Here is a 27,776-nt window from a genome sequence, read left to right on the forward strand (position 1 = left end):
TATAAGAATATATAATATATTTGACCACACTAAACCTCTAAAAAGTGTCGAAACACCATGAATTTAGACGAATTAAGCTGCACAGTTATTATTAATTATAATTGTAGGTAGAGCGGTTACGTTCCCCGCTCCAATGAAGGCCTTGTTCCTCACGAGGCTCAGTCAGAGATTCTAGAGAATCTAGACCGATACTCTAGAGCATTTCTTGTTTTTTTTAATGATGATACTTTTTCGGAATAATTGTTACTATGGATCCTGCCTAGATAGTGACCCCAACAAAGCTTGGGGGTCTTTACCTAGGACTACAGTAATATTTCTTGGGGGTCATTATCTTTATGATATTTAAGGTCTTTTGTTTATGTGTTTACGGTCATCGCCAGCGGCCTTGTATTAAACACGTACTAAAAACGCCGTAAAGGTGGATGCAGATACCGGGTTAAAACCCTTGGGGGTCACTACCTAGGAAAGATCCTTTATTATTATTATTATTATTATTATTATTATTCAGTAGGTGAACCCTATTCATATGGAACAACCCCACCAGAGGGGCCAATTGACTTGAAATTCGAGCTTCCAAAAAATATGGTCTTCAACTGAAAGAAGTAAAAAAAAGATAATGGGACAAAAAGAGATCAGTTATTAAGAGAGAAAAAATGATAAATTTGCAAATTAATAAATAAATAGAGTCTACTAAGCACAAATGTGATGCAAAAAGTAAGTGGAAATTCGCCATTTGCTCCCAAACTCTCTCTCTCTCTCCCCTATCAAAGTTGGTTAAGAACTATGATATGGAGGGCGGATATCGGTGAGACTTTAATTGTCAGAAGTGATGAATGACGCAAGAAAAGGTACAAATGGAAGGGAACAGGAAGTGAAGAAGTGAACTGAGTGACTGAAGAAACATTAGGCGGGAGTGAGTGGAATCAGAAAATGAAGTACTAAGTCGCCGTTTGGGTCCGTTAATGGCTCCGGGAACCACTCCGGGGGGTCACCACTGTGAGAGGGTGCGAAAGAAAGAGCAGGTAGACAGGTACTGCTAGTTTATTGAGAAAGCAGCCCGCTTATAAAGCGGCATGCGCACGTCAGTACAAAGACATACAAGTAACCCGAGGTCAGTTATTCACTATGCAAAACAAGACAGGTACATACAGATATCACAACAATGAAAATAGTAAATTAAATACAAAGATACTCTGACATGTACACAATGTACAAGGGCAAAAATGGATGGGTAATGAATGTACAGTTACATAGTAAAAATAGGACTGATTACCCTGACCTAGGGTCAGGCGAAAAGGCACTGTAGAAAACGGGAGGTTCTTCACAGAAAACCCATTTAGCGAGGACTTTACAGTGTGATGTAGGACATGAACACACTGCGTATGGAGGCTAGGCTGAAATCCCTGAGTCTCCCTCTCCTACTTACGTGCAGAGACCCAGTTTTGTCTGACATACTGCAAGAGAACAGAAGTCGTAAACGAATATAATCTAGAGAAGAAGAAGAAGGGTTAAACCATATAACCAGCACAGGTTCCATACAGGAAAAGACAGCGCATGGCATTGGGGCTTCGATCTGCGCTCTAATACCTCAGTTCACTTTTGCATTCCTCTATCCCTTTAGACCTCTCCGGAAGTATGGTCCTAACATGTTGGATGCACTGGGGTTTCTTACTGCTTCTGGCCATGACACAGGGTTTGGCCTCTCTGCTTGCATATTCCTTATTTCTAAAAATGTAACTTGTTCGCCACTTCCTCCATCCTCTCTCTTAACAAATCCATTTCATTTCTCACTGCGTATTCTTCAGCTGCTTTCCTTGTGTGGCCATTTCTTTCATGGTTCTGTGTTCTGTAACACCAGAAGGGCAGCAGCCTCGTTATATGCACATGGTTCCCTGTTTTTGAAAAACCTGCACATACATGTCCTCGTCTCTGCTCACTCTTTTATTCTGGCTCATCGACTTAAATGTAGGTCTGTTATTTTCTATTGTTAGAGTGTGATATCTGCCCTTCGTTTCTCTTACCCAATTTCATACGTCTCATTAATGTGTTCCTTTCCTTTCCTTGCACTATAGCCCTATTCTGGTTTCTGATCCTGTGAATGTACTGGCACTTTCTGCCATACTTGCAGTTCCCCTCTGAAAAACTTACATTCTGTCCCTAGGCCTACTTCTTCTCTGTCCTGTTTTGGGTTCTTGTATAGATTCTGTGTTTCGACATATGCAGGTACTCACAAGAATTACCTTTCATCCAATTTCCTACTCTATAAAACCTGCATACTGTTGTTTTTACCTCATCTTTGTCTGTTCTTGTGGACCCACCATAGAGGGTAAATATCTGGAGATGCTACCTAAAACATTACTACATAGTTTGGTGGTTCTCCACCAGGGCGGCGCTGCAGATCCTTGCGGCCATCTTGAAAGGTCTGGTAATTGTGCAAATTTAACAGGTGCTTAGTGCGATTGTGATTTTTTATATCCTGATCGCAATAATGGTATGATATGCTGCTTATAGTAGCCAAAATAGGAAAAAACAAGCCTTTGAGAGAAAATGAGATAACATTTCACATGTAAACAAAGCATAATAGAATTTACATATCGTTAATCTAGTGCTAGTCTGATATACGTTGTCTTAGCATATCCATGTCTCATATGTTCTGCATATTAGGGTGGAACATAAATGAGGTGGCAATTTAATTTTGATATCAGATCATGATTAATACTGGCCATGCCACATAACGTAAAAGAAGAAGGTTCCTGATGGTTATTAAAAATGCATAGTAGTACATAGGCCTATAGGTTTAACCCTAGGTGTGTTAACCAGTCTCGTCATCTAAGCACGTTACTGTAATGCATAAGGACACCTGCTGTATTTTGTCAGTCATTGATAATTATCTGCAATATGCTGTAGGCTTGCAGGATACTGTCTATGCCATCATAATTTATCCAGTTTTAGACATCAAAGGCAGTGTTTGAGTTGTGTAACAAAATGCATATCACCATACGTGGTTTCTCAATGAAATTCCGAAACGTCACAGCTGGGGAGAGTGTTTCAGGACGATGTAAGCAGAACATAGAAAACAGCTCTTATTATTCGATTCTGAGTAAAACTAGCTGTGTTTTTTTTTATTTATAGCATATCTTTTCTGTGTCAACATGTCATACCTTTGGCATATCATTGTGGCATATAAGTGCAATGGCGACTTCAGTTTTGAAATTGCAACATCATCCATCTTATAGATGCCTACTCATAGAAAGCAAAAGCGAGCTTGTCCGTTACTGAAAAGGCTTAGTAAGTGGGTGCGTAGGTTACTGGCTGCGTCAACAAGCCTCGTCTTTTAAACATGTTACAATGAAAGCATTTTAGGACGACTTAACCAATTTCTGGAAGTGATCAAAGTGAAAAATATTTGTATATTTTATGTGTAACAAATCTTGGCTTAATGCATGCTTTCATCGAACCATATGTCTCACAGATTGGTAATAGCTTATGAGACAATGAATCGCTCAGAGTTGCCTGCCGCTGCTGACAGCACTGCTGTTTCGAGGTGACTGAGTTTGTAAGGTGTCAAAGAAACGAGCAGGTAAAAGTTACTGCTACTTTATTACAGATCCAGGCAGTTGATATTGGGTTAACTGACGCCGGGCCGTGAGAGACAATGGAATTGATGTGACCTGAGGTCGAAACAATAAACAATAATATGCAGTGAACGAGTACAAATTACAATACAAAACATACAGAGCTACAATATGGATACAGTCTTGATGCCTGTGGAATGAAGAAACATGTGATAAACAATGTGTGACATTAAGGTGATAAATACCATAAAGTAAAATGATTAAATGCGTGACCTGGCACGTTTTAGGCGTGACTAATTGAGCTTGAAGAAAACGGGAAGTCACCAAAGAAAACAAGCTCAGCGGAGACTTAATTAATGGCGTTAGAAAAACACTATCCTGGCGCGATGTGGTGACTTTACAAGTTTATATTGTAGCAACCAGAAGAAAAGCTTTCATTTGAAACCTTGTTTTGGGAGAAAATCTTTTAATGAGACTTAATAACTGGATCAAAATGACCTTGTGAACTCTATTATATTTTCTCTAGACATGACTCCAGCAGAAATATGGCCTTTGTGGGCATCACGAGAGGAATCATTTTCATGAAAGACTTGCTTCATAGAATTGGTCTCTTTATTGACTTGATCTCAATATTTTTTTTATCAACTCGGGAAGAAATGCTGCTGCTCTCATTAAAGGCGCAACGTTAGGGCGGGTGTGTCAGCCTTTTCTTGTGTCAGAGATAACTACCTTTACATATCTACTGAATTGTGGGTGAGTGCCGTTGAATTGTGGGTGGACTTCCTTTGTAGAAAACATCCACATCTGAGGGCATGGAACCCTCTACACACAACACACAACACACTCTGCATCACTCACCTGCTATCTTGTAGTCATTAGCTCCTCCTGGATATTAAGGCCCTATCCTTTCAGTACCTCTCTCAAGCATTCTCATTCTTTCCACATAACCAGACCATCTTAGAGCACCCTGTTTCATCCTAAGGTGTTGTGTGCTAAACCTTTTCTCTTCTTTTAAGAATCTCCATATTTCTTAGTGTTTTATTTCTTCTTCTGCCACATATACAACACATACAGGTCATCTCAACATCTTCAATCTTTCTTTTAAATTTCACTTGCATTCAACATCCATCCATACGTCACTTGCATAAAGAAGAATTGGTTAAACATTGTTCTTATACATTACTATCATGGCTTTTAATGACACTCCAAATCTATCCTCAGTCTTTTTCATACATTCTGTTACCTTCCTTGCTTCACCCATTCTATAACTCGCCTCTTCTCTTGTCGGTTCTTCTTCTGCCATTTGTATCAACAGTGGTTGGTCCATCTTCCTGGTTTCCATTTACCCAACCCTACTCTGGTCACTTACACTCTTAAATTTCTCTGGGTAAAGAAACAATATACACCTGAGACAAATTTTTACCCCAAACGAGTCACTCCTGTCTACATGATATTGTAATGCACGTGATATAAGTAAAAACCATATAAACTGGTATCTAAAAAATTGAAAATTGCAAACAGTAAAATTCAGAGGCCTGTTAGGCCACAAAAGTGTGACACATGGCTTGCACGAATGACTTCTTTACACCTCCCCCCCCCCACCATACATATATATATATATATATATATTAATGCCTAAAATTTCTCCATGCATTGAAACAGGGTTTCAAGATCCGCATTTACTCTGTCAATCAACTTTTGCAAAGTTTGAACATCAGCCAGAGCGTCATGGGCATTGTATGTCTCCCCTAGTATTTGTCTCACTAGAGCTGTCTGGCTGTACCCTTTTCCATTAGGTTTTTTGAACCCTGGGTACACCTTCCTGAAGAACTGCAAGGTGTCAATGAAGCCGAGGACGTTCTCTCGCAACCTCGTCAATAAGTCGGACTTTCTCATATGGTAAAGAAGGTGTTTTTTATCAAACGAGACATTATGAGCAACTAGGTAACATGGGCCAATAGAGCTCAGCCACTCCAGGAATTCAAGCAGAACGTTAATCATAGGTTGGGTAGGAACTTTTTCCCACCTGTCTGGATTAATGGACACTCTTCTTTCCAGGAATCCTTTTGTGTCTCTCAGCTTGTTTACTTTTTTATTCTGGAAAGAGACTGGTTTGGTAGGTGTAACAAACCTCATGAATTGTAGGTTGTTGTACACAGCTGCAATCTGCAAAATGCTATGGTCCTCTTCACGTCCCCAGTTTCCAAATCGAAATAAACGAGCTTTGCTTCATCCTCCTTTGAAGGTTTGGTCTGCGCCCGTTCCCTTTCCTGGTTTACAGGACGGTGTGAGGCCTAGGCATAATAAACGAGGGAAAACTCAGATAAAAAATGTGTCGATGTACATCATTATAGAGAAAACAAGATACCAAACTATGTTTAAGACTTCTGTAACTGAAATGTACCATCAAAGTCATGGATACACACAGAAGCATTGACAGGTACAGATTAATGAGGACAAGATCAAATACACATATCAGACAATGATACTGAATACAGGTACCCAGAACTATGAATAATGTTGCATGTAGAATTAACAATATGGGAAAACGTTACAGATACTGAAGAACTATCTAATTAAAAACAATTATGGCACAGAAGATCAACATATCATTGGTCATAAGTCCTTAACAGAGCAGTGGGCTTGGACTGAATTATCCCTTTGGTTATCATAAAATTGCTAAATGAACCGAAGATTGCAGACTGGGAATGTACCAGGTTAAAACTCATGGATGAATCTCCAATAATCTAATAATTTACCCAACAGAGATCCCCAGAAACATGTCCAAAGTCCTACGTCAGCAGCTTCCAGGTAAAAGTTTTCCAACTAGATATCATACTAATTGATTTAAACTTATTTTAGTCAAAGCTGAGCTGTTTTACTGTCAACTAGATTTATGCAGGGGAAATTTCAGTCTTCAGACTGCCAGAGGGAGTAAAGTTCCAAAATATTTTGGTATAAACAGTGAAGGTTATTTAGTGGACTGGAAACTGAGGGTTAGACTAGGCTCTCTGAGGTGTTGTTGGAGAGGTGTGCGGAGATGGTACCAGGAGAGGAATGTTACAATGAGTAGAGCAATGAGAGTAACTGTGAGAAAGAGTAGAGCAATGAGAGTAATTGTGACAAAGAGTAGAGAAATGATGAGTAGAGCAATAAGAGTAATTGTGAGAAAGAGTAGAACAATGAGAGTAATTGTGACAAAGAGTAGAGAAATGATGAGTAGAGCAATGAGAGTAATTGTGAGAAAGAGTAGAGCAATGAGAGTAATTGTGAGAAAGAATAGAGCAATGAGACTAATTGTGAGAAAGAGTAGAGCAATGAGAGTAATTGTGAGAAAGAATAGAGCAATGAGAGTAATTGTGAGAAAGAATAGATCAATGAGAGTAATTGTGAGAAAGAGTACAGCAATGAGAGTAATTGTGACAAAGAGTAGAGAAATGATGAATAGAGCAATGAGAGTAATTGTGACAAAGAGTAGAGCAATGAGAGTAATTGTGAGAAAGAGTAGAGCAATGAGAGTAATTGTGAGAAAGAGTAGAGCAATGAGAGTAATTGGGACAAAGTTAAGTATATCTTAGTTTAACCAGACCACTGAGCTGGTTAACAGCTCTCCTAGGGCTGGCCCGAAGGATTAGACTTATTTTACGTGGCTAAGAACACTGGTTACCTAGCAACGGGACCTACAGCTTATTGGGAATCCGGAACAGGCATGTATTATGACGAGAAATGAATTTCTATCACCAGAAATAAATTCCTCTAATTCTTCTTTGAGGCTCGAGAGTTTAACGCTGGGCCAACAGCTTAAAAAGTCCGAAAGCCTCCACCACTCCTCCAAAGAAGAACTAGTAATTGTGACAAAGAGTAGAGAAATGATGAGTAGAGCAATGAGAGTAATTGTGAGAAAGAGTAGAACAACGAGAGTAATTGTGACAAAGAATAGATCAATGAGAGTAATTGTGAGAAAGAGTAGAGCAATGAGAGTAATTATGACAAAGAGTAGAGAAATGATACATAGAGCAATGAGAGTAAATTGTGAGAAAGAGAGATAATGAGAGTAATTGTGAGAAAGAATAGAGCAATGAGAGAATTGTGAGAAAGAGTAGAGCAAATGAGAGTAATTGTGAGAAAGAATAGAGCAAATGAGAGAATTGTGAGAAAGAGTAGAGCAAATGAGAGTAATTGTGAGAGAGTAGAGCAATGAGAGTAATTGGGACAAAGAGTAGAGAAATGATGAGTAGAGCAATGAGAGTAATTGTGAGAAAGAGTAGAACAACGAGAGTAATTGTGACAAAGAATAGATCAATGAGAGTAATTGTGAGAAAGAGTAGAGCAATGAGAGTAATTTGTGAGAAAGAGTAGAACAACGAGAGTAATACAGAGAAAGAAAGAAAATGAGAGTAATTGTGAGAAAGAGTAGAGCAATGAGAGTAATTGTGACAAAGAGTAGAGAAATGATGAGTAGAGCAATGAGAGTAATTGTGAGAAAGAGTAGAGCAATGAGAGTAATTGTGAGAAAGAATAGAGCAATGAGAGTAATTGTGAGAAAGAGTAGAGCAATGAGAGTAATTGTGAGAAAGAATAGAGCAATGAGAGTAATTGTGAGAAAGAATAGATCAATGAGAGTAATTGTGAGAAAGAGTAGAGCAATGAGAGTAATTGTGACAAAGAGTAGAGAAATGATGAGTAGAGCAATGAGAGTAATTGTGACAAAGAGTAGAACAACGAGAGTAATTGTGAGAAAGAATAGAGCAATGAGAGTAATTGTGAGAAAGACTAGAGCAATGAGAGTAATTGTGAGAAAGAGTAGAGCAATGAGAGTAATTGTGAGAAAGAGTAGAGCAATGAGAGTAATTGTGAGAAAGAATAGAGCAATGAGAGTAATTGTGAGAAAGAGTAGAGCAATGAGAGTAATTGTGAGAAAGAATAGAGCAATGAGAGAAATTGTGAGAAAGAATAGAGCAATGAGAGTAATTGTGAGAAAGAGTAGAGCAATGAGAGTAATTGTGAGAAAGAGTAGAGCAATGAGAGTAATTGTGAGGAAGAGTAGAGCAATGAGAGTAATTGTGAGAAAGAGCAGAGCAATTAGAGTAATTGTGACAAAGAGTAGAGCAATGAGAGTAATGGTGAGAAAGAGCAGAGCAATGAGAGTAATTGTGAGAAAGAGTAGAGCAATGAGAGTAATTGTGAGGAAGAGTAGAGCAATGAAAGTAATTATGAGAAAGAGTAGAGCAATGAGAGTAATTGTGAGGAAGAGCTGAACTATGAGAGTAACTGTGAGACAGAGTAGATCAATGACACTAATCGTGAGAAAGAGTACAACAAAGTACTAAGCACACTGGAAAGGTGGATTCATACTGGTTAAAAAAAATCCCCAAAGGGCTTGTACTAAACATGCCACAAAGATGAAGTCATACTGGGTAAAAAAAAATCCCCAAAGGGCTTGTACTAAACACGCCACAGAGATGGAGTCATACCAGGTAAAAAAAAAATCCCCAAAGGGCTTGTACTAAACATGCCGTAAAGTTGGGGTCATAAAAAATATCTAAAGGGCTTGTACTAAACATGCCTCAAAGTTGGAGTCATACCAGGTAAAAAAAATCTCCAAAGGTTTTGTACTAAACATGCCGCAAAGGTGGAGTCATACCAGGTAAAAAAAATCCCCAATGTGCTTGTACTAAACATGGCCCAAAGGTGGATTTATACCAGGTTTAAAAAAATCCCCAAAGGGCTTGTACTAAACATGCTGCAAAGGTGGAGTCATACTAGGTAAAAAAAAAAATCCCCAAAGGGCTTGTACTAAACATGCCGCAAAGGTGGAGTCATACCAGGTAAAAAAAATCCCCAATGTGCTTGTACTAAACATGGCCCAAAGGTGGATTTATACCAGGTTTAAAAAAATCCCCAAAGGGCTTGTACTAAACATGCTGCAAAGGTGGAGTCATACTAGGTAAAAAAAAAAATCCCCAAAGGGCTTGTACTAAACATGCTGCAAAGGTGGAGTCATACTAGGTAAAAAAAAAAAATCCCCAAAGGGCTTGTACTAACATGCCGCAAAGGTGGAGTCATACTAAGTAAAAAAAAAAAATCCCCAAAGGGCTTGTACTAAACATGCCGCAAAGGTGGAGTCATACTAAGTAAAAAAAAAATCCCCAAAGGGTTTGTACTAAACATGCCGCAAAGGTGGAGTCATACTAGGTAAAAAAAAAAAAAAATCCCCAAAGGGCTTGTACTAAACATGCTGTAAAGTTGGAGTCATACCAGGTAAAAAAAATCCCCAAAAGGGCTTGTACTAAACATGCTGTAAAGTTGGAGTCATGCCAGATAAAAAAAAAATACTAAACATGCCACAAAGGTGGATTCATACCGGGCTAAAACAAATCCCCAACGAGCTTGTACTAAGCACACCACAAAAGTGGATTCATACCCGGTTAAAAAAAATCCCCGAGCTTGTACTAAGCACATGGCAAAGGTGGATTTATACCGAGTTTAAAAAAATCCCCAACGTGCTTGTACTAAACATGCCAGAAAGGTGGATTCATACTGGGTAAAAAAAAAATCCCCAACGTGCTTGTACTAAACATGCCAGAAAGGTGGATTCATACTGGGTAAAAAAAAATCCCCAACGTGCTTGTACTAAACATGCCACAAATGTGGATTCATACCTGGTTAAAAAAAATCCCCAATGAACTTGTACTATGCACACCACAAAGGTGGATATATATCAGGCTAAAAAAAATCCCCAATGGGCTTGTACTTAGCACACCGCAAAGGTGGATTCATACTGGGTTAAAACAAATCCCTAACGAGATTGTAATAAGCACACCGCAAAGGTGGATTCATACTGGGTTAAAACAAATCCCTAACGAGATTGTAATAAGCACACCGCAAAGGTGGATTCATACTGGGTTAAAACAAATCCCTAACGAGATTGTAATAAGCACACCGCAAAGGTGGATACATAGGGGTTTAAAAAAATCCCCAACAGGGTTGTTCTAAGCACACAGCAAAGGTGGATTCATACTGAGCTGAAAAAAATCCCCAAACGGGCTTGTACTAAACATGCCGCAAAGGTGGATACATAGGGGTTTAAAAAAATCCCCAACTGGCTTGTACTTAGCACACTGCAAAGGTGGATTCATACTGAGTTGAAAAAAAATCCCCAACGGGCTTGTACTAAACATGCCGCAAAGGTGGATACATAGGGGTTTAAAAAAATCCCCAACTGGCTTGTACTTAGTACACCGCAAAGGTGGATTCATACCGAGTTGAAAAAAAATCCCCAACGGGCTTGTACTAAACATGCCGCAAAGGTGGGTACATAGGGGTTTAAAAAAATCCCCAACTGGCTTGTACTTAGCACACTGCAAAGGTGGATTCATACTGAGTTGAAAAAATCCCCAACGGGCTTTGTACTTAGCACACACTGCAAAGGTGGATTCATACTGAGTTGAAAAAACCCCAACTGGCTTGTACTTAGCACACTGCAAAGGTGGATTCATACTGAGTTGAAAAAAAATCCCCAACTGGCTTGTACTTAGCACACTGCAAAGGTGGATTCATACTGAGTTGAAAAAAAATCCCCAACTGGCTTGTACTTAGCACACTGCAAAGGTGGATTCATACTGAGTTGAAAAAATCCCCAACTGGGTTTGTACTTAGCACACTGCAAAGGTGGATTCATACTGAGTTGAAAAAAATCCCCAACTGGCTTGTACTTAGCACACTGCAAAGGTGGATTCATACTGAGTTGAAAAAAATCCCCAACTGGCTTGTACTTAGCACACTGCAAAGGTGGATTCATACTGAGTTGAAAAAAAATCCCCAACTGGCTTGTACTTAGCACACTGCAAAGGTGGATTCATACTGAGTTGAAAAAAATCCCCAACTGGCTTGTACTTAGCACACTGCAAAGGTGGATTCATACTGAGTTGAAAAAAAATCCCCAACTGGCTTGTACTTAGCACACTGCAAAGGTGGATTCATACTGAGTTGAAAAAAAATCCCCAACTGGCTTGTACTTAGCACACTGCAAAGGTGGATTCATACTGAGTTTAAAAAAATCCCAACTGGCTTGTACTAGCACACTGCAAAGGTGGATTCATACTGAGTTGAAAAAATCCCCAACTGGCTTGTACTTAGCACACTGCAAAGGTGATTCATACTGAGTTGAAAAAATCCCCAACTGGTTTTGTACTTAGCACACTGCAAAGGTGGATTCATACTGAGTTGAAAAAATCCCCAACTGGCTTGTACTTAGCACACTGCAAAGGTGGATTCATACTGAGTTGAAAAAATCCCCAACTGGCTTGTACTTCAGCAATACACTGCAAAGGTGGATTCATACTGAGTTGAAAAAATCCCCAACTGGCTTGTACTTAGCACACTGCAAAGGTGGATTCATACTGAGTTGAAAAAATCCCAACTGGCTTGTACATTAGCACACTGCAAAGGTGGATTCATACTGAGTTGAAAAAATCCCCAACTGGGTTTGTACTTAGCACACTGCAAAGGTGGATTCATACTGAGTTGAAAAAAAATCCCCAACTGGCTTGTACTTAGCACACTGCAAAGGTGGATTCATACTGAGTTGAAAAAAAATCCCCAATAGGGTTGTACTAAACATGCCACAAAGGTGGATACATACGGGTTTAAAAAAATCCCCAACGGTCTTGTACTAAGCACACCGCAAAGGTGGATTCATACAGAGTTGAAAAAGATCCCCGCAAAGGTAGATTCATACCGGGTTAAAACACTTGGGGGTCACTATCTAGGAAAGATTAAAAGTAAAGTAGAAATGATTTGTTCCTTCTCAGTAAAAATAGGTTTAGTAAAATCACCTCAACTAACTTTTTGGGGTAATCGGAACCACAAGGGATTATGGCAAGTGATAATGAAAAAGCACAACAGTAAAGAATGACTCTTAAGAGTATTTTTTGCAGAAAGGGTGATGTTCAAGGATTAAAACAAACACTCAGTTTAGTGAAGTCCTAAAGAAAATGACGATAAAGGCTTTTGAAACAGAAACTATTAACAGTGAATTAAGAGGAAGTCAGTGTCATTTGAAAAAAAAAGAAGAAATGAATTAGCAATACGAAACAGAAAAGAAACTAGTAAAGCTGTTTAAAGTTAAAAAGCTCCGCGCCTAACACGAACATTGTAGTGTGACCGCAACTGTGCCAGTGGAGCGAGCGAGCGCTTATTATATAAGAACAACGCACACGGGCACATTCACTCACTCACCTTGGCTTTGTGCTTGTTGCTGTGAAGATGATTGGCTAATCTTCCGTAAAGCTTCAGCGACCGCTGGCAGACGTCGCACCAGTAAGGGGACAAAGGATTGTTCAACGTGTCATCTTGAATAGTGCCATCGCGCATGGCTTTCTTTACCAGTTCATCGTCTTTGTCGTCATCACTGGGATCGGTACCAGAGGAATCTGACGTCTGGAAAGAACAGAAAATTAGACTCATTGGGGGCTTAGCGGCAATCTGTAAGTGTGAGCGTTGCCAGAGAGGCTGCGTCGTAGTCTAGAATGATCTGAAAGTGGTCTCTATCTCAAGTTCATTACAAGGGTTGCCAAATATATTTCATAACAATGTAACAAGCACGCTTTAGAAAAGAACGAGTTATGATTTATTGTGATTCATTTCCTTAATGGTTCGGGAATACAGTTGATAACTGAACTGAGCAAAACTTTCTAGCCTAAAGTAATAGATGAAGGTCTGTGGATATCAGAGGAAAGAAGGTTATATATGCAAATGTCAAGCATTCTGTGTAAGAAAATTGCCTTGGTCAGAGAGAGGGAGCGCGGGACAATATCATGAGTAAAGTGAAACAGTAAGGTTACTAATGCCTAAATGGAGAGAGAGAGAGAGAGAGAGAGAGAGAGAGAGAGAGAGAGAGAGAGAGAGAGAGAGAGAGAGATCTGTCATATTGGATACAATGATGACATACCAAGATACACGTTGACTGTCTTTAGCTTTATACTTTATTTAACTTCAGACTGTTTATTTTTTCACGTTGTGACCGTTAAACCTGAATCGCGAGGGGGGAAAGTGCTCCACATTTTACACTCTTAACTGTCTTAGCTTGGGGGCGGGTGCCAGTTATAAGGGTCAAATCAACGATGGGGAGGTGTTAAGTTAATTTAACTAATTAGTAAAGGGAGTATTCAGATCGGGATTAAAAGGTAAGGTACTGTTGTGTTTTTGGTCGAGGCATCCAGAGTTGTCAGGGAAACAGATCTGGCTGAAGGCGGCAAACAACCAATTATGAAAATAGAAGTTAGAACGGCTCCCAAGGTTAGGCCGATAAAGGTAAAAGAATTAAAATTGAAAGAAGCAGTAGAAGAATGTCTAGACAGAAGAGACGTTTCCTTGATACACATAAAAGAGCACTCAAAGGTAGGCCTCAAGGTAGACGGTAGGCTAATAGACTTAAAGCATGATGAGGCGATTTTGGCTACTTCCACCCAAAAGGACAAAACAAAGAGGTTGTGATGAGGCATGGCCGTGTGATCAGTGCCAGGCCCAGAGGATGACAGTGCAGAGTGTGATAATTGCAAAAAATGGTTCTGCATTCAGTGCTTAGATTCTAAAACAGTCCTTAACAAGCCTCAAATGGAAAATGTTTTGAAGTTGATAAAAATGGCAGAAAAGGTAAAAGGACTAAATTGGTATTGCAAGAGACACCGTGAGGAAAACACTAGTATTTGTGTAGATGTAAGAGAGGATGCAGGGAAAAAAGGGTAACAAGTCAGGGTGATGAAAGTGCTATGAGAAAGGAGGTAGAGGAAAAATCCAAGATCATCGAGAACCTGGAAAGGCCAAATAAAAAGCACAGAGGACACAGTCAAGGAGAAGAAATCAATGGAGGCAGAACTGCAGTCACTTAAAGAAGATTTCACATCATACAGAGAAAAATTAGAAGAATTAATTGGGGAAATTGTTGAAAACAAGAGGACAGTCAGTCCTGTTGACTCTCATAGACGACCTTAAAATCCTAATTGAAAACCTAGTGAAGAAAATGGAAAACTAAGTATAAGAAGGAAAGGTCCACCAGGTACATCACTGCAAATGGCTATTGAGCCTCAACTATTTTAATAATAATAATAATTCGGCAACTCTGCGACTCACCTCTTCTTGCCTCTCACTATCGTGCGTAGAATTCACTCCAAAATACTTATGTCAATCACACTACTAAGGGATTCAAAGCCGATGAAACACGGTTTTTCAACAACACCTTTTTATCAAAGCAGCGGATAACGGTGAAAGTTGGCAAGTGTATAATCTATAACCCTACCCAATTTTTGCAAGCATTACTTAATACCTAAGTTCGATAGTTTTGATAATTATAGAGTACAATGAAGTTGCTGATGCCGGAATCGAGAAACTCACAGACAAGGATTCTAAAACATTTCGTGACGTAAACAACATGACGTCATGAGGCTCCGCCCATCCACCAGGTGGGCAGTATGTCACTAACAGGTGAATGGATAACTTACAAAGTCTAGGCCTCAACAAATTCGATAATGGCCGGCAGGATACGGAATTGTCTCCGTGGTTGCAAGACTGCATTTGTGTTATGGCTTGCCACCATGGCAAGACTTACTATAGCGTGAATAGGTAATTATTTCTATGGTGGGTAATAGGTTACTTGGCCGCCCCAGAAGTGTGGGGCAGGAGCTGTTGACAATCCCGTCATTTTAAGGATGAGTACTGGAAGTCGCATGAAACCCATGAGAGCGTGTAACTGATATTGCTAGCAACGATGAGGACGGGGATGGTGGTCTCTTCCTCGAGAGTGGTGATGAAGACATTTGTAAAATAAATTGTGTGGTGTTAGACGTTTATTTGTACATCTAAAAGATATTTATTAAAACAATGATTATAATATGTTCCTCATTCAAACTGATTTCAATATGTTTTGCTTTCCATGCATATCAGTATAAATCGTTTTACATCTGATTGATATTAAGTAGGCAAATAATAGTCTTCCCCCAGATTCTTGACTCCTACCATTACCTTTTATTTGCAGCGAGTGTACGAGCGCTGTTTGATATAAATGAAAAAAAGACAAGAAAAACAGCAATGGGTTACATTAACTGAAACTAAACAATGGCGTGGACCTTTACACGTACTCTAACAATTGAGGGAAATAAGGTATCATTGCTTTTCATTTGAATTCTACTTTAGTGATCGCTCCTGACTTGCTGCAAATAGTGTCGAAACCTGAGGTAAAACAAACGGATTGTCTTTGTGTATTCCGCCCTGAATAGATGTAGATCTAACAAATAAGCTATTGACGGGCTCATTATGTGGATGAATTACATACTCTGAATTATCTGTAAAGTAGAAACAATAAGAATATCAAGAAAATGGAAGAATTCCAAGCTTAACAACTTAGTCCCAACAACTGCTGTGGAACTGCAATTAAACCTCCACAAAAAATTAATAATAATAATAATAATAATAATAATAATAATAATAATAATAATAATAATAATAATAATAATAATAATAATAATAATAATAATAAGGTAGAACTATAGGGTAGCTCCGCGTCGCCGACGGCACTATAACTTGACTTTTTCTAAAGTTTTTTGGTTGCTAATTATGAATTTACCTTGCTTTTTTGGCGCTTGAGTCTAATTAACCTGTAATTAACCCCCGAAGTCCATCCAACAACGGGTTTCTATACGCGATCTTCACAAGACAGAGCACGGGGATATACGCCTGTTTCGAACGGTTCATACCCCATCCGGCAGGTGCAATAACTTGTTAACGTATGGGTACCCAACCCCGTCGCCCCCGGCCCAGTACTAAACACGGCGAAGGGACATTCCATTTGGCCGACAACAAACAGATGCACCGCCAGTTTCAGAAGCCCTAAAAGTGTAGAAAAAACCAGTTGAAAAGGTAAAAACAGGCGCGGAGCTAATATATAGAATTACTATTATTATTGTTATTATCATTATTAATTATAAAATTATTGCAAATGATAATGCGATCAAGGGGACAATGACAAATCCTGCTCGCCATCATTGATATCGCTGAAGCCTAGAATGGGCACTAATATCAGTCAGTGAATATGTCACCGGGAAGTGGGCAGACCCACAGTGAAGAGACGTTTTCCCCATAAGTGAACTTCTCTTCAATGTGGGTGGAGCCTCATGACGTCATAGGTTAATGTTGTGTTCAAAACTGTGATTTTCATGGCTCTGGCATAGAAAACGCACTTTTACTCTGATAAGTAGTACCAGAATTGTTGAACTTAAGTACTGAATAATATTTGTAAAAAATTAGGTAGCTATATAAATACACACTTGCCAACTTTCACCTTTATCCGATGCTTTGATAAAAAGGTGTTGCCGAAAAACCGTGTTTCATCGGCTCTGAATTCCTTAGTAGTTTCCATTCTCGTTTGTAAACTCACTCTTCCACTCACTCAACTTGCTCCATTGCAACACTTCGAAACTCTCACTAGTGCCTACAGTTTCTCTTCCCATATCCCAAGTGAGTGGCATATCATCTGCAAGCATCAGCAATTCACGGCTCATTATTATCTTATCCTGCAACCCACCTGCATCTACTGCCTTACTTAAGGGTCTTACAGCGTCCCTTGGCCCCTAGCTACATCCTCTTTCATTCCTTTTACTGCACAGCCGTTCATATTCTCTTTCTTCCGTCTGGCTTTCCACCCTCTAAAAATTGTTTCATCCTGTTACACCTTTCAAGCCTCCTTATTGTCAATTTCCCTTTCACGGCGGAAGGACCTCAAAGGTCCTAGCGCTTGGCCTTTGGCCTAAATTCTGTATTCTATTTTATAGCTACCACCCTGTTCTGTGATGATGTCTCATGTCACTCAGTCCACAAGGCTAGCAAACAGTCAAGGAGACAGAACATACCCTTGCCTCAGACCTACTTTTACACCATGCAACCTCCTCAACAAGGCATGCCTGGCCTGTTTCCTTTTTTCCACATTTACAAACTCTTCTTTGATTTTTCTTCTTCATTCTGCAAGCACTATTGTCAGTAAGTGATTCCAAGCAGAGCTTCCAGAATCCTGAATGAATTCGAAATGTTGAGGCAGGTTTACCTGACAGTTGTCGCCCAGGGAAAGTTGTAGTATATGGAGTTCTGTGAAAGAAAAAAGTGTAATTATTAAATGCAGACCTTAGATACAGCAAGCCGTGTACATTTATTCAACCCGCCAAAGTCGACTAAATACCAGGTACATCACTGCAAATGGCAATTGAGCCTCAACGGATTTTTCCCTACCTCCAGAACATAACTTTGTTAAGGACCCCATCTCACCAAAGAGGAGACCCAGAATCGATCCCACAGGGAAACAGCACTGAGTCTGGTTTCTGAACAATCCTTTGTTCCCTTGTTGACTTAGTTTTGAATCCTGTACCCGTTGGTTTGTTGGAATTGGCAGGACGCAAGAGTAGAACAGGTATGGGGCCAGCAACCACACCGCAAAAAAAAAAAAAAAAAAAAAGGCTGAGAACTGTGAGCCACTATTTAGGCACTTCCTGAAAAAATTCTTATTTTGGATCTTTTACTAACCCCAAGGGTTTTTAACCCAGTATGTATCCACCTCTGTGGCATGTTCAGTACAAGCCTGTTTGGGATTACCTTGAAAATATAAAACAAAAGACCGTAAATATTATAAAGGTAATGACCCCTAGAAATATTATTCCTAGATATCCACCCTGAAACCCTTGGGGTCACTATCTAGGAGAGATCCTTTTTGTGGGGTTTCAAAGAAATCCATTTGCTGAAATATCATTTATTGCTAACATATATCTAAGGACTTGGAGTGCCCGTCAAGAAGGGGATTTCATGAATCACATTAGACCTAAAAATCCCAAATATTACATAACCACTGAAGGAATATTCCCTACCTCTGAATGGACTTTGGATCTGAGGTGTGTCTTCATAGTGTCTTTATTAGTAAGAGTTGTGTCGCAGGCGTTGCAGTAAAAGGTCGAGTCTCTCTGCTCCTTCACGACGCCTGCCGTTATCGCGCAATGCAGCATCAGCTGCGGAGTCATTTCTCCTCTGTACGCCTGAAAACACGGACGAGAGGTCATGCCACATTATAATGGGTAGACAGACAAGAATTCTGAAAACACAGAAGAAAGCAGCAGAGCAGAAGGCTTGATAAAGGTAAAAGAGCTAAGAAAAAGATGGATGGTTAATGAGAATACAAGAGAAACCAATAGAGTAAGAGTGGTTCAGTATAAGCAGTCAAGGAAAGCTTACGAGGCTTAAAATAAGACCGTTCTTAACTTTTGGGGTCTTTGTCTTGTTATCGCACTTTGACGTTGTCTTCTGTGACTGAGCCGTGTGGTCACAGTGTATATGCATGTATACGAGTGTCATCACATCCCTCCGAATCCTGTAACTCGAGCAGAGTTAATTTGTAGTACAGCATGCAGCAAAAGTTGTGTGACCAGATTTCAGTGATTTTTGTTCGAAAGTCACTAACTGGCAACTCTTACCTTCTTCACACTTCTAGCTCTTCGTTGGGCGAGTCGTTTGAGCTGTGGCCTATCACTCGGTAGGCCCGAGTTCAAGTCTCCGGCTGGCTGATGAAGAGTTAGAGGAATTTATTTCAGGTCATAAAGTTAATTTCTCGCTATAATGTGGTCCGGATTCCACAATAAGCTGTAAGTAACCAGTTGGTTCTTAGCCACGTGAAGAAATAAGTCTAATCCTTCGGGCCAGCCCTAGGAGAGCTGTTAATCAGCTCAGTGGTCTGGTAAAACTAAGGTATACTTTTTCTTCACACTTCTGATGAGGTCAGTTGCAATGGCAAAAAATTCTGCAACTTTGCTCAATAAAAGGTACAGTTCACGAAGCGTTGTTTTAAAGTATTAATGCTATATTTTTTTATCGAAATATCAGCTAGATCATTATAAAAACATTAACACAGAAATTTTTAATTATGGTAAATATGAAAAGACGTAAATGGCCTCTATAGTAATGTATTCAACGTAATAAACGTATTGGAGATGTAGTTGTGGTCGTGGTCTAACCGACGCCAACTGTCAGCGTCAGTTAAATGGCTCAGTTTGCCTCCCGCCGCCTTACCAGTAGGTCAGTGCACTTCATGCTTCTCGATTGTATCATTCTTATGAAGCCTATAGGCCTATGAAGAAAATAATGACGGAAGTCTATCACACCAAGACTGTGGAAGAATTTCACAAATTCTGCTTTATGGTCTTATAGACACCCTTTTTAAGTTTACAAAGATTTGACGCAACTATATATTGTTACTATCTGAAATATAGCCTAGTATGTTATAAAGCCAATGGCATAGGCCTAGACTCCAGAGCCATACTGTTATTATTTTTAATACGTTGTCGTTGTTGTTGTTGTTATTCTGCAGAATCTGCACACAATAGGTGTGGCTGATATGTCCGACCTGATAATAGTCTTCCATTCCTAAAGTAAAAGTAAAATAATAAAAAGGTAGAATTAATTGTATTTCTCATAGTGAGGATTATTCTCCACCTCGTTTATTTATTTATTATCATTTTCCTTCAAACTAAAGAAACTCCTCGGGAGACTAGAAGACCCATGTAGCCTTGGCTATAGCCTAAGCTATGACTTGTAAGAATTTACTGCAAGTATCGAAATCATGATGCTGACTAACATTTGCTTATACACAAAACTATACTAGTGAAAAGAAGTAATGACTTTGAATTGATATCCCAAATGCATTATCATCATTAGACTTTGCTCTGCTTAACTTTTCTTTTTCACTCCATCGCGATGTCCTCTTTCACAGTTTCACTGTATCCAGACTGATGGTTCCACGACTCATGGGAGTCACGGTGAACCAAGGGAGTCATGCTACAGTAACGTATTTAGTTTTCATTCAGAAAAATTATTGTAGCATGAAATATTTTTTGTTTGCCACGATCCAATATATTCCAATGATAAGATTCTACATAACAAGTGACCAACTTTTCCTCATTCTTACACATGTTTACAAAGTAAAATATAAGATTTAACACTAAGTGGCAACTTGAGAACAATGCTTGTCCAGTACAAAATAAAAAAAGTTGCAAGACTTTTGCTGCATACTGTACAAACTTCAAAATGTGTGATTAGTCCCCTGACCAGCAATTAACCAAGTGTGTGTGTGTGTGCAGTAAGCTGAAACGTTTCTCCCTTCATAAATCTATATCATGACATACTGGGATCTTGGTGCCTACAAATACGCGAGTGTGATTCTCTGCAGTCATCTGTGCTTTTAAAGATCCTTTTTGACTGCTAGCAGAATGTTTAGCTTGTGACGATGAGATGGCACCTCAGACTCTTCTAAACAACCGAGAGGTTAATTACTGGCTAGTCTCAAAAGAGAGAGAAAAAAAAACTGAAAAGGAAATAAAGTGGCAACTCAGAATTACTGGGTGATCAAAGGTTCACTGGACGTACTGTGCTAGACCAGGACCAATACATCAAGGTAAAATGCTGTATATATCCCCTCTCGGGACATTGACACTTAATGGTAACCTACAGTTGATTTATATAATAATGAACGACATAAACCAACCTCCGGAACTTGCTAAGTATAATACAGAACACAACGGAACCTTTAGGGAACTCTGTGGAACCTCCTGGTGGAACGCACGAACGACTGGATACTTCGGGTCTGCACCGGAATAGAGAACAAGAGTATATCACCATAACAGATCAGAAAACGAACAGCAGGATCGTAAGTGTATGAGAGAGAGAGAGAGAGAGAGAGAGAGAGAGAGAGAGAGAGAGAGAGAGAGAGAGAGAGAGAGAGCGTTGTGTGAATGACAGCAACAAACATATATTACTTAGCACAACCCAGTCATCCGCGGGACGGTGAAATTACACTTCCTTTTTGTAAACAAAACCTCTCAAGAACTAATGGACGGAATTTGATTGAAATTTGCTGAATTTCACTGGGTACCTCACTCAAAATGAAGTTGTTTGTTCGTGATATATTTAGGTAATGGAGGGACGGGCAAAGTGAAACAAAAGTATCAGAAAATTGACTGAAAGTTTTATCATAATTGTCCTCTGATTTAATGAATGAATATGCCGCAAATATTGACGTACTACATATTTCAAATGAAATCTAAGTAAAAATAAACGCCGAGAAGTGGACTATAAAATAGATATCCAATCATAGGGTGAAGCACAACACTCAGTTTTATCTTTATCGGAAGCGGGTAGGGACGTGGCGGGGGTGGTGGCGGGGGGAGGTCGGTGTAGTGCAGTACTCGAGGTTCACTGCGGTGTCCCTTCGGCCGTTAGCTGCAACCCCTTTCATTCCTTTGACTATCTCCGCTCATATTCTTTCTTCCATCTTACTTTCCATCCTCTCCTAACAATTGATTCTTAGTGCGACTGCGAGATTTGCCTCGTATTGCAACTTCCAAACCTTTTTACTGTCAATTTCCGTTCTGACGTCAGTTGCCATTCTTTATATTCTTTCGTAGAGAGCTCAGCGAATAATGGAGAATGGGCTGACCTATTCAAACTCCATGAGATAAGAATAAAACGAAAAACATCACAACAGGATGTTGTCAGTCTCTTTATCAGAAAGTAAGCCAGCTTTTTCTTAGCAGTGCATGTTATCATGTATGTACGTACAGATGTATACACACAATATATATAAAAATATATGTACTATATATATCATATGCATGTACATATGAATAATTTATATATATATATATATATATATATATATATATATATATATATATATATATATATATATGTATATATATATATATACACACATATGTATATACATTATATATATATTATATATAATAATATTTCAGATAATACAGTACAGATTGTAATGAAGTGAAGGGAAACGGTGACAGGGCTTCAAAGTGTTTGCAAGAAAATAAAGTAAAACTGAGCACGAGCAAGCTTGAGGACAGTTAGAAAGATGGATCAGTGAATTTCAACACAGACAGTGGAAGAATGATGCAGTTGATTCGCACAGGTATTTTGAAATAAACAGGTTGTTGAGCCAACTCTCTCTTATGGAAGTGAAGTGTGGATGGAGGTTGAATGCGAAAGAAAGATGGACTTTTGTACGATCACATGTGGCATAAGAAGAATTAAAGGATAAGTTTGGAAGTTTTCTGCACAGGAGTTTCTGTCCTGTCACTTGTGAAAGTGAAAGTTGTTTTATTCTGTCTGCATTTTTATATGAAAAGTTATATTTTGTAGAGACCCATTTCTCAGCTGCTCATGGAAGATATCCTCCTTCGATATGGAATCTGAACAGCTGAATTTTTCAAAGAGCAAAGTGGAATTGTAAACTCAGTCACACACAACAAGGAGACACTGAGACTTAACCTGAGAAATGCGTCAATGTCATTTTAGAACAGTCCTGGTGCGGCTATCTTGACAAAAATGCTACTCTTCAGAATCTGACACATATCTTTACCAATGCCTTTGTAATTGTTTTCTGTGCATGTATCATCAAAATATTTTTTGCCTCTTTCTCTTTGTTATTTTGTTATAAACATTCAAAGTTAATTTTATTGCGCGACGTGGCATTTTGCCTGATGAATCGGTGGTGCGGTCGTACTATGGGGGTTGGGTCGGGTCTGTCTGCCCTCACCCATGGGTGGGGAGGTAGTTGGGTCGTTAACGGGCAGAGGATGTTGTTTTTCACTCCATCGGGCTTCTTCATGGCGAAAAGGGCAGAGCATGGAGGTGACCGGCGCTGCCACATCAAATATTCCCACTCACGTTGTATGGTATATGAAGGCAGCATAAGTTATACAACACAAATATAATTGGTTGCTAATCAATTTTTGCCAATTATTAAAGGCCCTCGTAATTTTCTAGCATTTAACAACAATAAAACAACACGTTTATTCTTAAACGTGGCAAAAATTTCCAGCGCTGCCAGTTCCTCTCACGTGTTAAGCTGACCTCAGGGCATAAAGATGTCAAACAGCCCATGCCTCCACAAGGAAGCTCAGTCAAAACACTCACTGACTCATTAAGGAGTCTGTCGCCTACAAACAACATGGAACGATGGAAGGAGGTCCTCGTTCCTCAAGATTAATCTTCATCCACAGGCCTCGAGAAATCGTTCATAGGGTCGTTAAGTACTTTTCTAAAGAAAGGCAAAACCGTGGACCCATTATGGATATCAGAAAACACTGCAACGCGCGCCCAGAAGCAACAATGATACCGGAGAGAACAATCAGCAGGATTTGCAAAGAAGGCAAAGATACGGAAAGAGATGCGGCACTCAGCAATTTTCCTGGAATGGGAGAAGCATCAACCGAGAACCGTGACAGATGTCAAAATCGACAAGAGCGTTTACATAGAACTGTTTTAGACTCATGTAAGGAAGGAAGTACCAACGCTTGATATAATCAAAGACGCGTTAAAACACAAGATATTTTCATCGGGTATGGGCATTCATGCAAAGGTATCTTGTATGTTATAACGATAAAAACTGATACAAAAACAAAGAAAAAAAAAACAATGAAATATTCCGAGTAAATGGCAAAGCTGGAGCTAAGTCTGTAAGGAAAAAGAAGATATATGAATAGAAAATGTTATGAATACTAACTGGAAAGAAACGAAGGACCATATTATGAATAGATGATAAATTAAATAGCTGCCGGTAATCTTATTTGTGTAACCTATGTATATATCTTATCTGTCTACACACAATCCTTTTCAAATGCCAATAGCTCTCTCTCTCTCTCTCTCTCTCTCTCTCTCTCTCTCTCTCTCTATATATATATATATATATATATATATATATATATATATATATATATATATATTATATATATATATAGACACATACTGTATATATACACAGTAAATTGACACAAAAACAAGTAAATTAAAAGTGCGGAAGTCCAGTAGCGTGAGATAATCACAAGGAAGGTCCAAAAGAGATTCAATTAGGCCTATATGAAAACAGAGACCTGGAAGAACGGAAATATTTCTGAAGGAGTGTCGAGGCAATAGGGAACACCCAGAAGTATATTGCTCCAGGAGACATTAATAAACACCAAGGAGGTTAAACCTCTTTGACAGAAGCACGGATTAAAGGGGGTAAATGGGAAGGTAGGCCTCAACCTGAGAAATGCGTCAATGTCATTTTAGAACAGTCCTGTGGTGCGGCTATCTTGACAAAATGCTACTCTTCAGAATCTGACACATATCTTTACCAATGCCTTTGTAATTGCTTCGTGCATGTATCATCAAAATATTTTTGCCTCTTTCTTTGTTATTTTGTTATAAACATTCAAAGTTAATTTTATTGCGCGACGTGGCATTTTGCCTGATGAATCGGTGGTGCGGTCGTACTATGGGGTTGGGTCGGGTCTGTCTGCCTCACCCATGGGTGGGGAGGTAGTTGGCATAACGGGGCTGTTGGCCCCGGTAGAGGATAGCGTAGTTTTTTCTTACTCCATCGGCTCCTTCATGGCGAAAAGGGCAGAGCATGGAGTGCCGGCTGGCGCCACATCAAATATTCCCACCACGTTGTATGGTATATGAAGGCAGTATAAGTTATACAACACAAATATAATTGGTTGCTAATCAATTTTGCCAATTATTAAAGGCCCTCGTAATTTTCTAGCATTTAACAACAATAAAACAACACGTTTATTCTTAAACGTGGCAAAAATTTCCAGCGCTGCCAGTTCCTCTCTCACGTGTTAAGCTGACCCTCAGGCATAAAGATGTCAAACAGCCCATGCCTCCACAAGGAAGCTCAGTCAAAACACTCACTGACTCATTAAGGAGTCTGTCGCCTTACAAACAACATGGAACGATGGAAGGAGGTCCTCGTTCCCGCATTAATCTTCATCCACAGGCTCGAGAAATCGTTCATAGGGTCGTTAAGTACTTTTCAAAGAAAAGGCAAACCGTGGACCCATTGCGGATATCAGAAAACACTGCAACGCGCCTCAGAAGCAACAATGATACCGGAGAGAACAATCAGCAGGATTTGCAAAGAAGGCAAAGATACGGAAGAGAGATGCGGCACAGCAATTTTCCTGGAACGGGAGAAGCATCAACCGAGAACCGTGACAGATGTCAAAATCGACAAGAGCGTTTTATATAGAACTGTTTTAGACTCATGTAAGGGGAAGGAAGTACCAACGCTTGATATAATCAAAGACGCGTTAAAACACAAGATATTTTTCATCGGGTATGGGCATTCATGCAAAGGTATCTTGTATGTTATAACGATAAAACTGATACAAAAACAAAGAAAAAAAAAAAACAATGAAATATTCTGAGTAAATGGCAAAGCTGGAGCTAAGTCTGTAAGGAAAAGAAGATATATGAATAGAAAATGTTATGAATACTCTAACTGGAAAGAAAACGAAGGACCATATTATGAATAGATGATAAATTAAATAGCTGCCTGTAATCTTATTTCAAAACCTATGTATATATCTTATCTGTCTACACACAACCTTTTTCAAATGCCAACTCTCTCTCTCTCTCTCTCTCTCTCTCTATATATATATATATATATATATATATATATATATATATATATATATTATATATATATATATATATAGACACATACTGTATATATACACAGTAAATTGACACAAAACAAGTAAATTAAAAGTGGAAGTCCAGTAGCGTGAGATAATCACAAGGAAGGTCCAAAAGAGATTCAATTAGGCCTATATGAAAACAGAGACCTGAAGAACGGAAATATTTCTGAAGGAGTGTCGAGGCAATAGGAACACCCAGAAGTATATTGCTCCCAGGAGACATTAACAAACACCAAGGAGGTTAAACTCTTTGACAGAAGCACTGGATTTAAGGGGGTAAATGGGAAGGGTAGGCCTTTAACCTGAGAAATGCGTCAATGTCATTTTAGAACAGTCCTGTGGTGGCTATCTTGACAAAAATGCTACTCCTTCAGAATCTGACACATATCTTACCAATGCCTTTGTAATTGCTTCTGCATGTATCATCAAAATATTTTTTTGCCTCTTTCTCTTTGTTATTTTGTTATAAACATTCAAAGTTAATTTTATTGACGACGTGGCATTTTGCCTGATGAATCGGTGCGTCGTACTTATGGGGTTGGGTCGGTTCTGCCCTCACCCATGGGTGGGGAGGTAGTTGGGTATAACGGGCTCGTTGTTGGCCCCGGTAGAGGATAGCGTAGTTTTACTCCCATCGGCCCTTCCATGGCGATTTAGGCGTTGTCCCCATGCTGCCAAACAAACACTTGTCTCGAGTTTTAAAGGCCTACCCTTCCCATTTACCCCTTTTAATCCGTGCTTCTGTCAAAGAGGTTTAACCTCCTTGGTGTTTGTTAATGTCGCCCACACAGCCGCTGAAGAGGCTTGTAGCAGTTCTCGGGTTTTAAAATCGGTGGGAAGTTTAAGAAAAGGAGGCTATGGATGGCTAAGGACAAGATGAAGCCATTCTCTGACTCACCTGCTGATAACGTCCAAAACTGTGATAAAAGTGAAGACAATACCTGTAAACCTTGTTGCGAAGAAACACACTATATACAACTTGCAACCTAGTTGCTACCGCATCTGCACATCGCGAAAGAATGACGATGGTGCCATTTATCACACAGTGGAGTATACTACAACTTAAACTGACTAAATGAACACACAGACACGTCCTTATCAATGACACTGCACCCTACCATGTTAAGCTTAGGAGCAAAGGGGGTGTGCGTCACTGGGGGCAGTATCACTGACACTGACGGTCCAGAAGCTCTAGCTTCTAGCTAGACTGAACGGAAGATCGACCGCTAGAAAGCACAAGCCTAATACCGTGCGCTGACTGTTCCAGTGTGGAACACGTACTAGTCATATGATTTAACTCTTCTTCTCCTTCTTCTTCTTCTTCTTCTTCATCTTCTTCTTCTAAACTCTAGCTTATTTTTGCTTACGACTTCTGTTCTCTTGAGGTATGTAAGACAGAATTACGGCTCTGTACTCAAGTATCCAATGCGTTAATGGCCTATGTTGCACCACTGTTGGCAATAGTGTCAATTTTTTGTTTTTCAATTCAGTCCCTTCTTAATATGCTTTTATGTTTTTTTCATTCACTCAGTTCACTTCTTCACCTCCTGTTCCCTTCCTTTTGTACCTTTTCTTGCGTCATTCATTACCTCTGACAGTTATAGTTCTCTCTCTCTTTCTTCTCTCTCTC

General features: G+C 39.4%; 1 protein-coding gene across 5 annotated transcripts; it reads right to left on the reverse strand.

Annotated features, from left to right (window-relative positions):
* LOC136845013 (uncharacterized) lies at positions 1-27,668 on the reverse strand. Of its 5 annotated transcripts, none has more exons than XM_067114688.1 (5): positions 27,428-27,668; positions 18,482-18,646; positions 17,673-17,711; positions 12,816-13,019; positions 1-5,869 (listed from the first exon to the last, which is right to left on the reverse strand). In XM_067114688.1, the coding sequence occupies exons 2-5, from the start codon at positions 18,629-18,631 to the stop codon at positions 5,708-5,710; spliced, it is 555 nt and encodes a 184-aa protein (XP_066970789.1). In that variant the 5' UTR covers positions 18,632-18,646; positions 27,428-27,668; the 3' UTR covers positions 1-5,707. The 5 variants fall into 5 exon arrangements, with proteins under 5 accessions (XP_066970789.1, XP_066970786.1, XP_066970787.1 ...); XM_067114685.1 differs by lacking the exon at positions 27,428-27,668 and adding an exon at positions 27,265-27,421; XM_067114686.1 differs by lacking the exon at positions 27,428-27,668 and adding an exon at positions 27,088-27,421.
* Positions 27,669-27,776: the final 108 nt, after the last annotated feature.

Source organism: Macrobrachium rosenbergii, chromosome 13 (assembly GCF_040412425.1).
Source record: "Macrobrachium rosenbergii isolate ZJJX-2024 chromosome 13, ASM4041242v1, whole genome shotgun sequence".
Classification (NCBI taxonomy): Eukaryota; Metazoa; Arthropoda; class Malacostraca; order Decapoda; family Palaemonidae; genus Macrobrachium; species Macrobrachium rosenbergii.

Excerpts from the sequence above, each read along its gene's own strand:
- LOC136845013 (XM_067114685.1), bottom strand. Across the intron at positions 17,712-18,481 it reads GATCCAAAGTCCATTCAGAG|AACTCCATATACTACAACTT; the intron begins GTAGGGAATATT and ends TTTCTTTCACAG. Across the intron at positions 13,020-17,672 it reads TTCCCTGGGCGACAACTGTC|CAGACGTCAGATTCCTCTGG; the intron begins AGGTAAACCTGC and ends TTCTGTTCTTTC.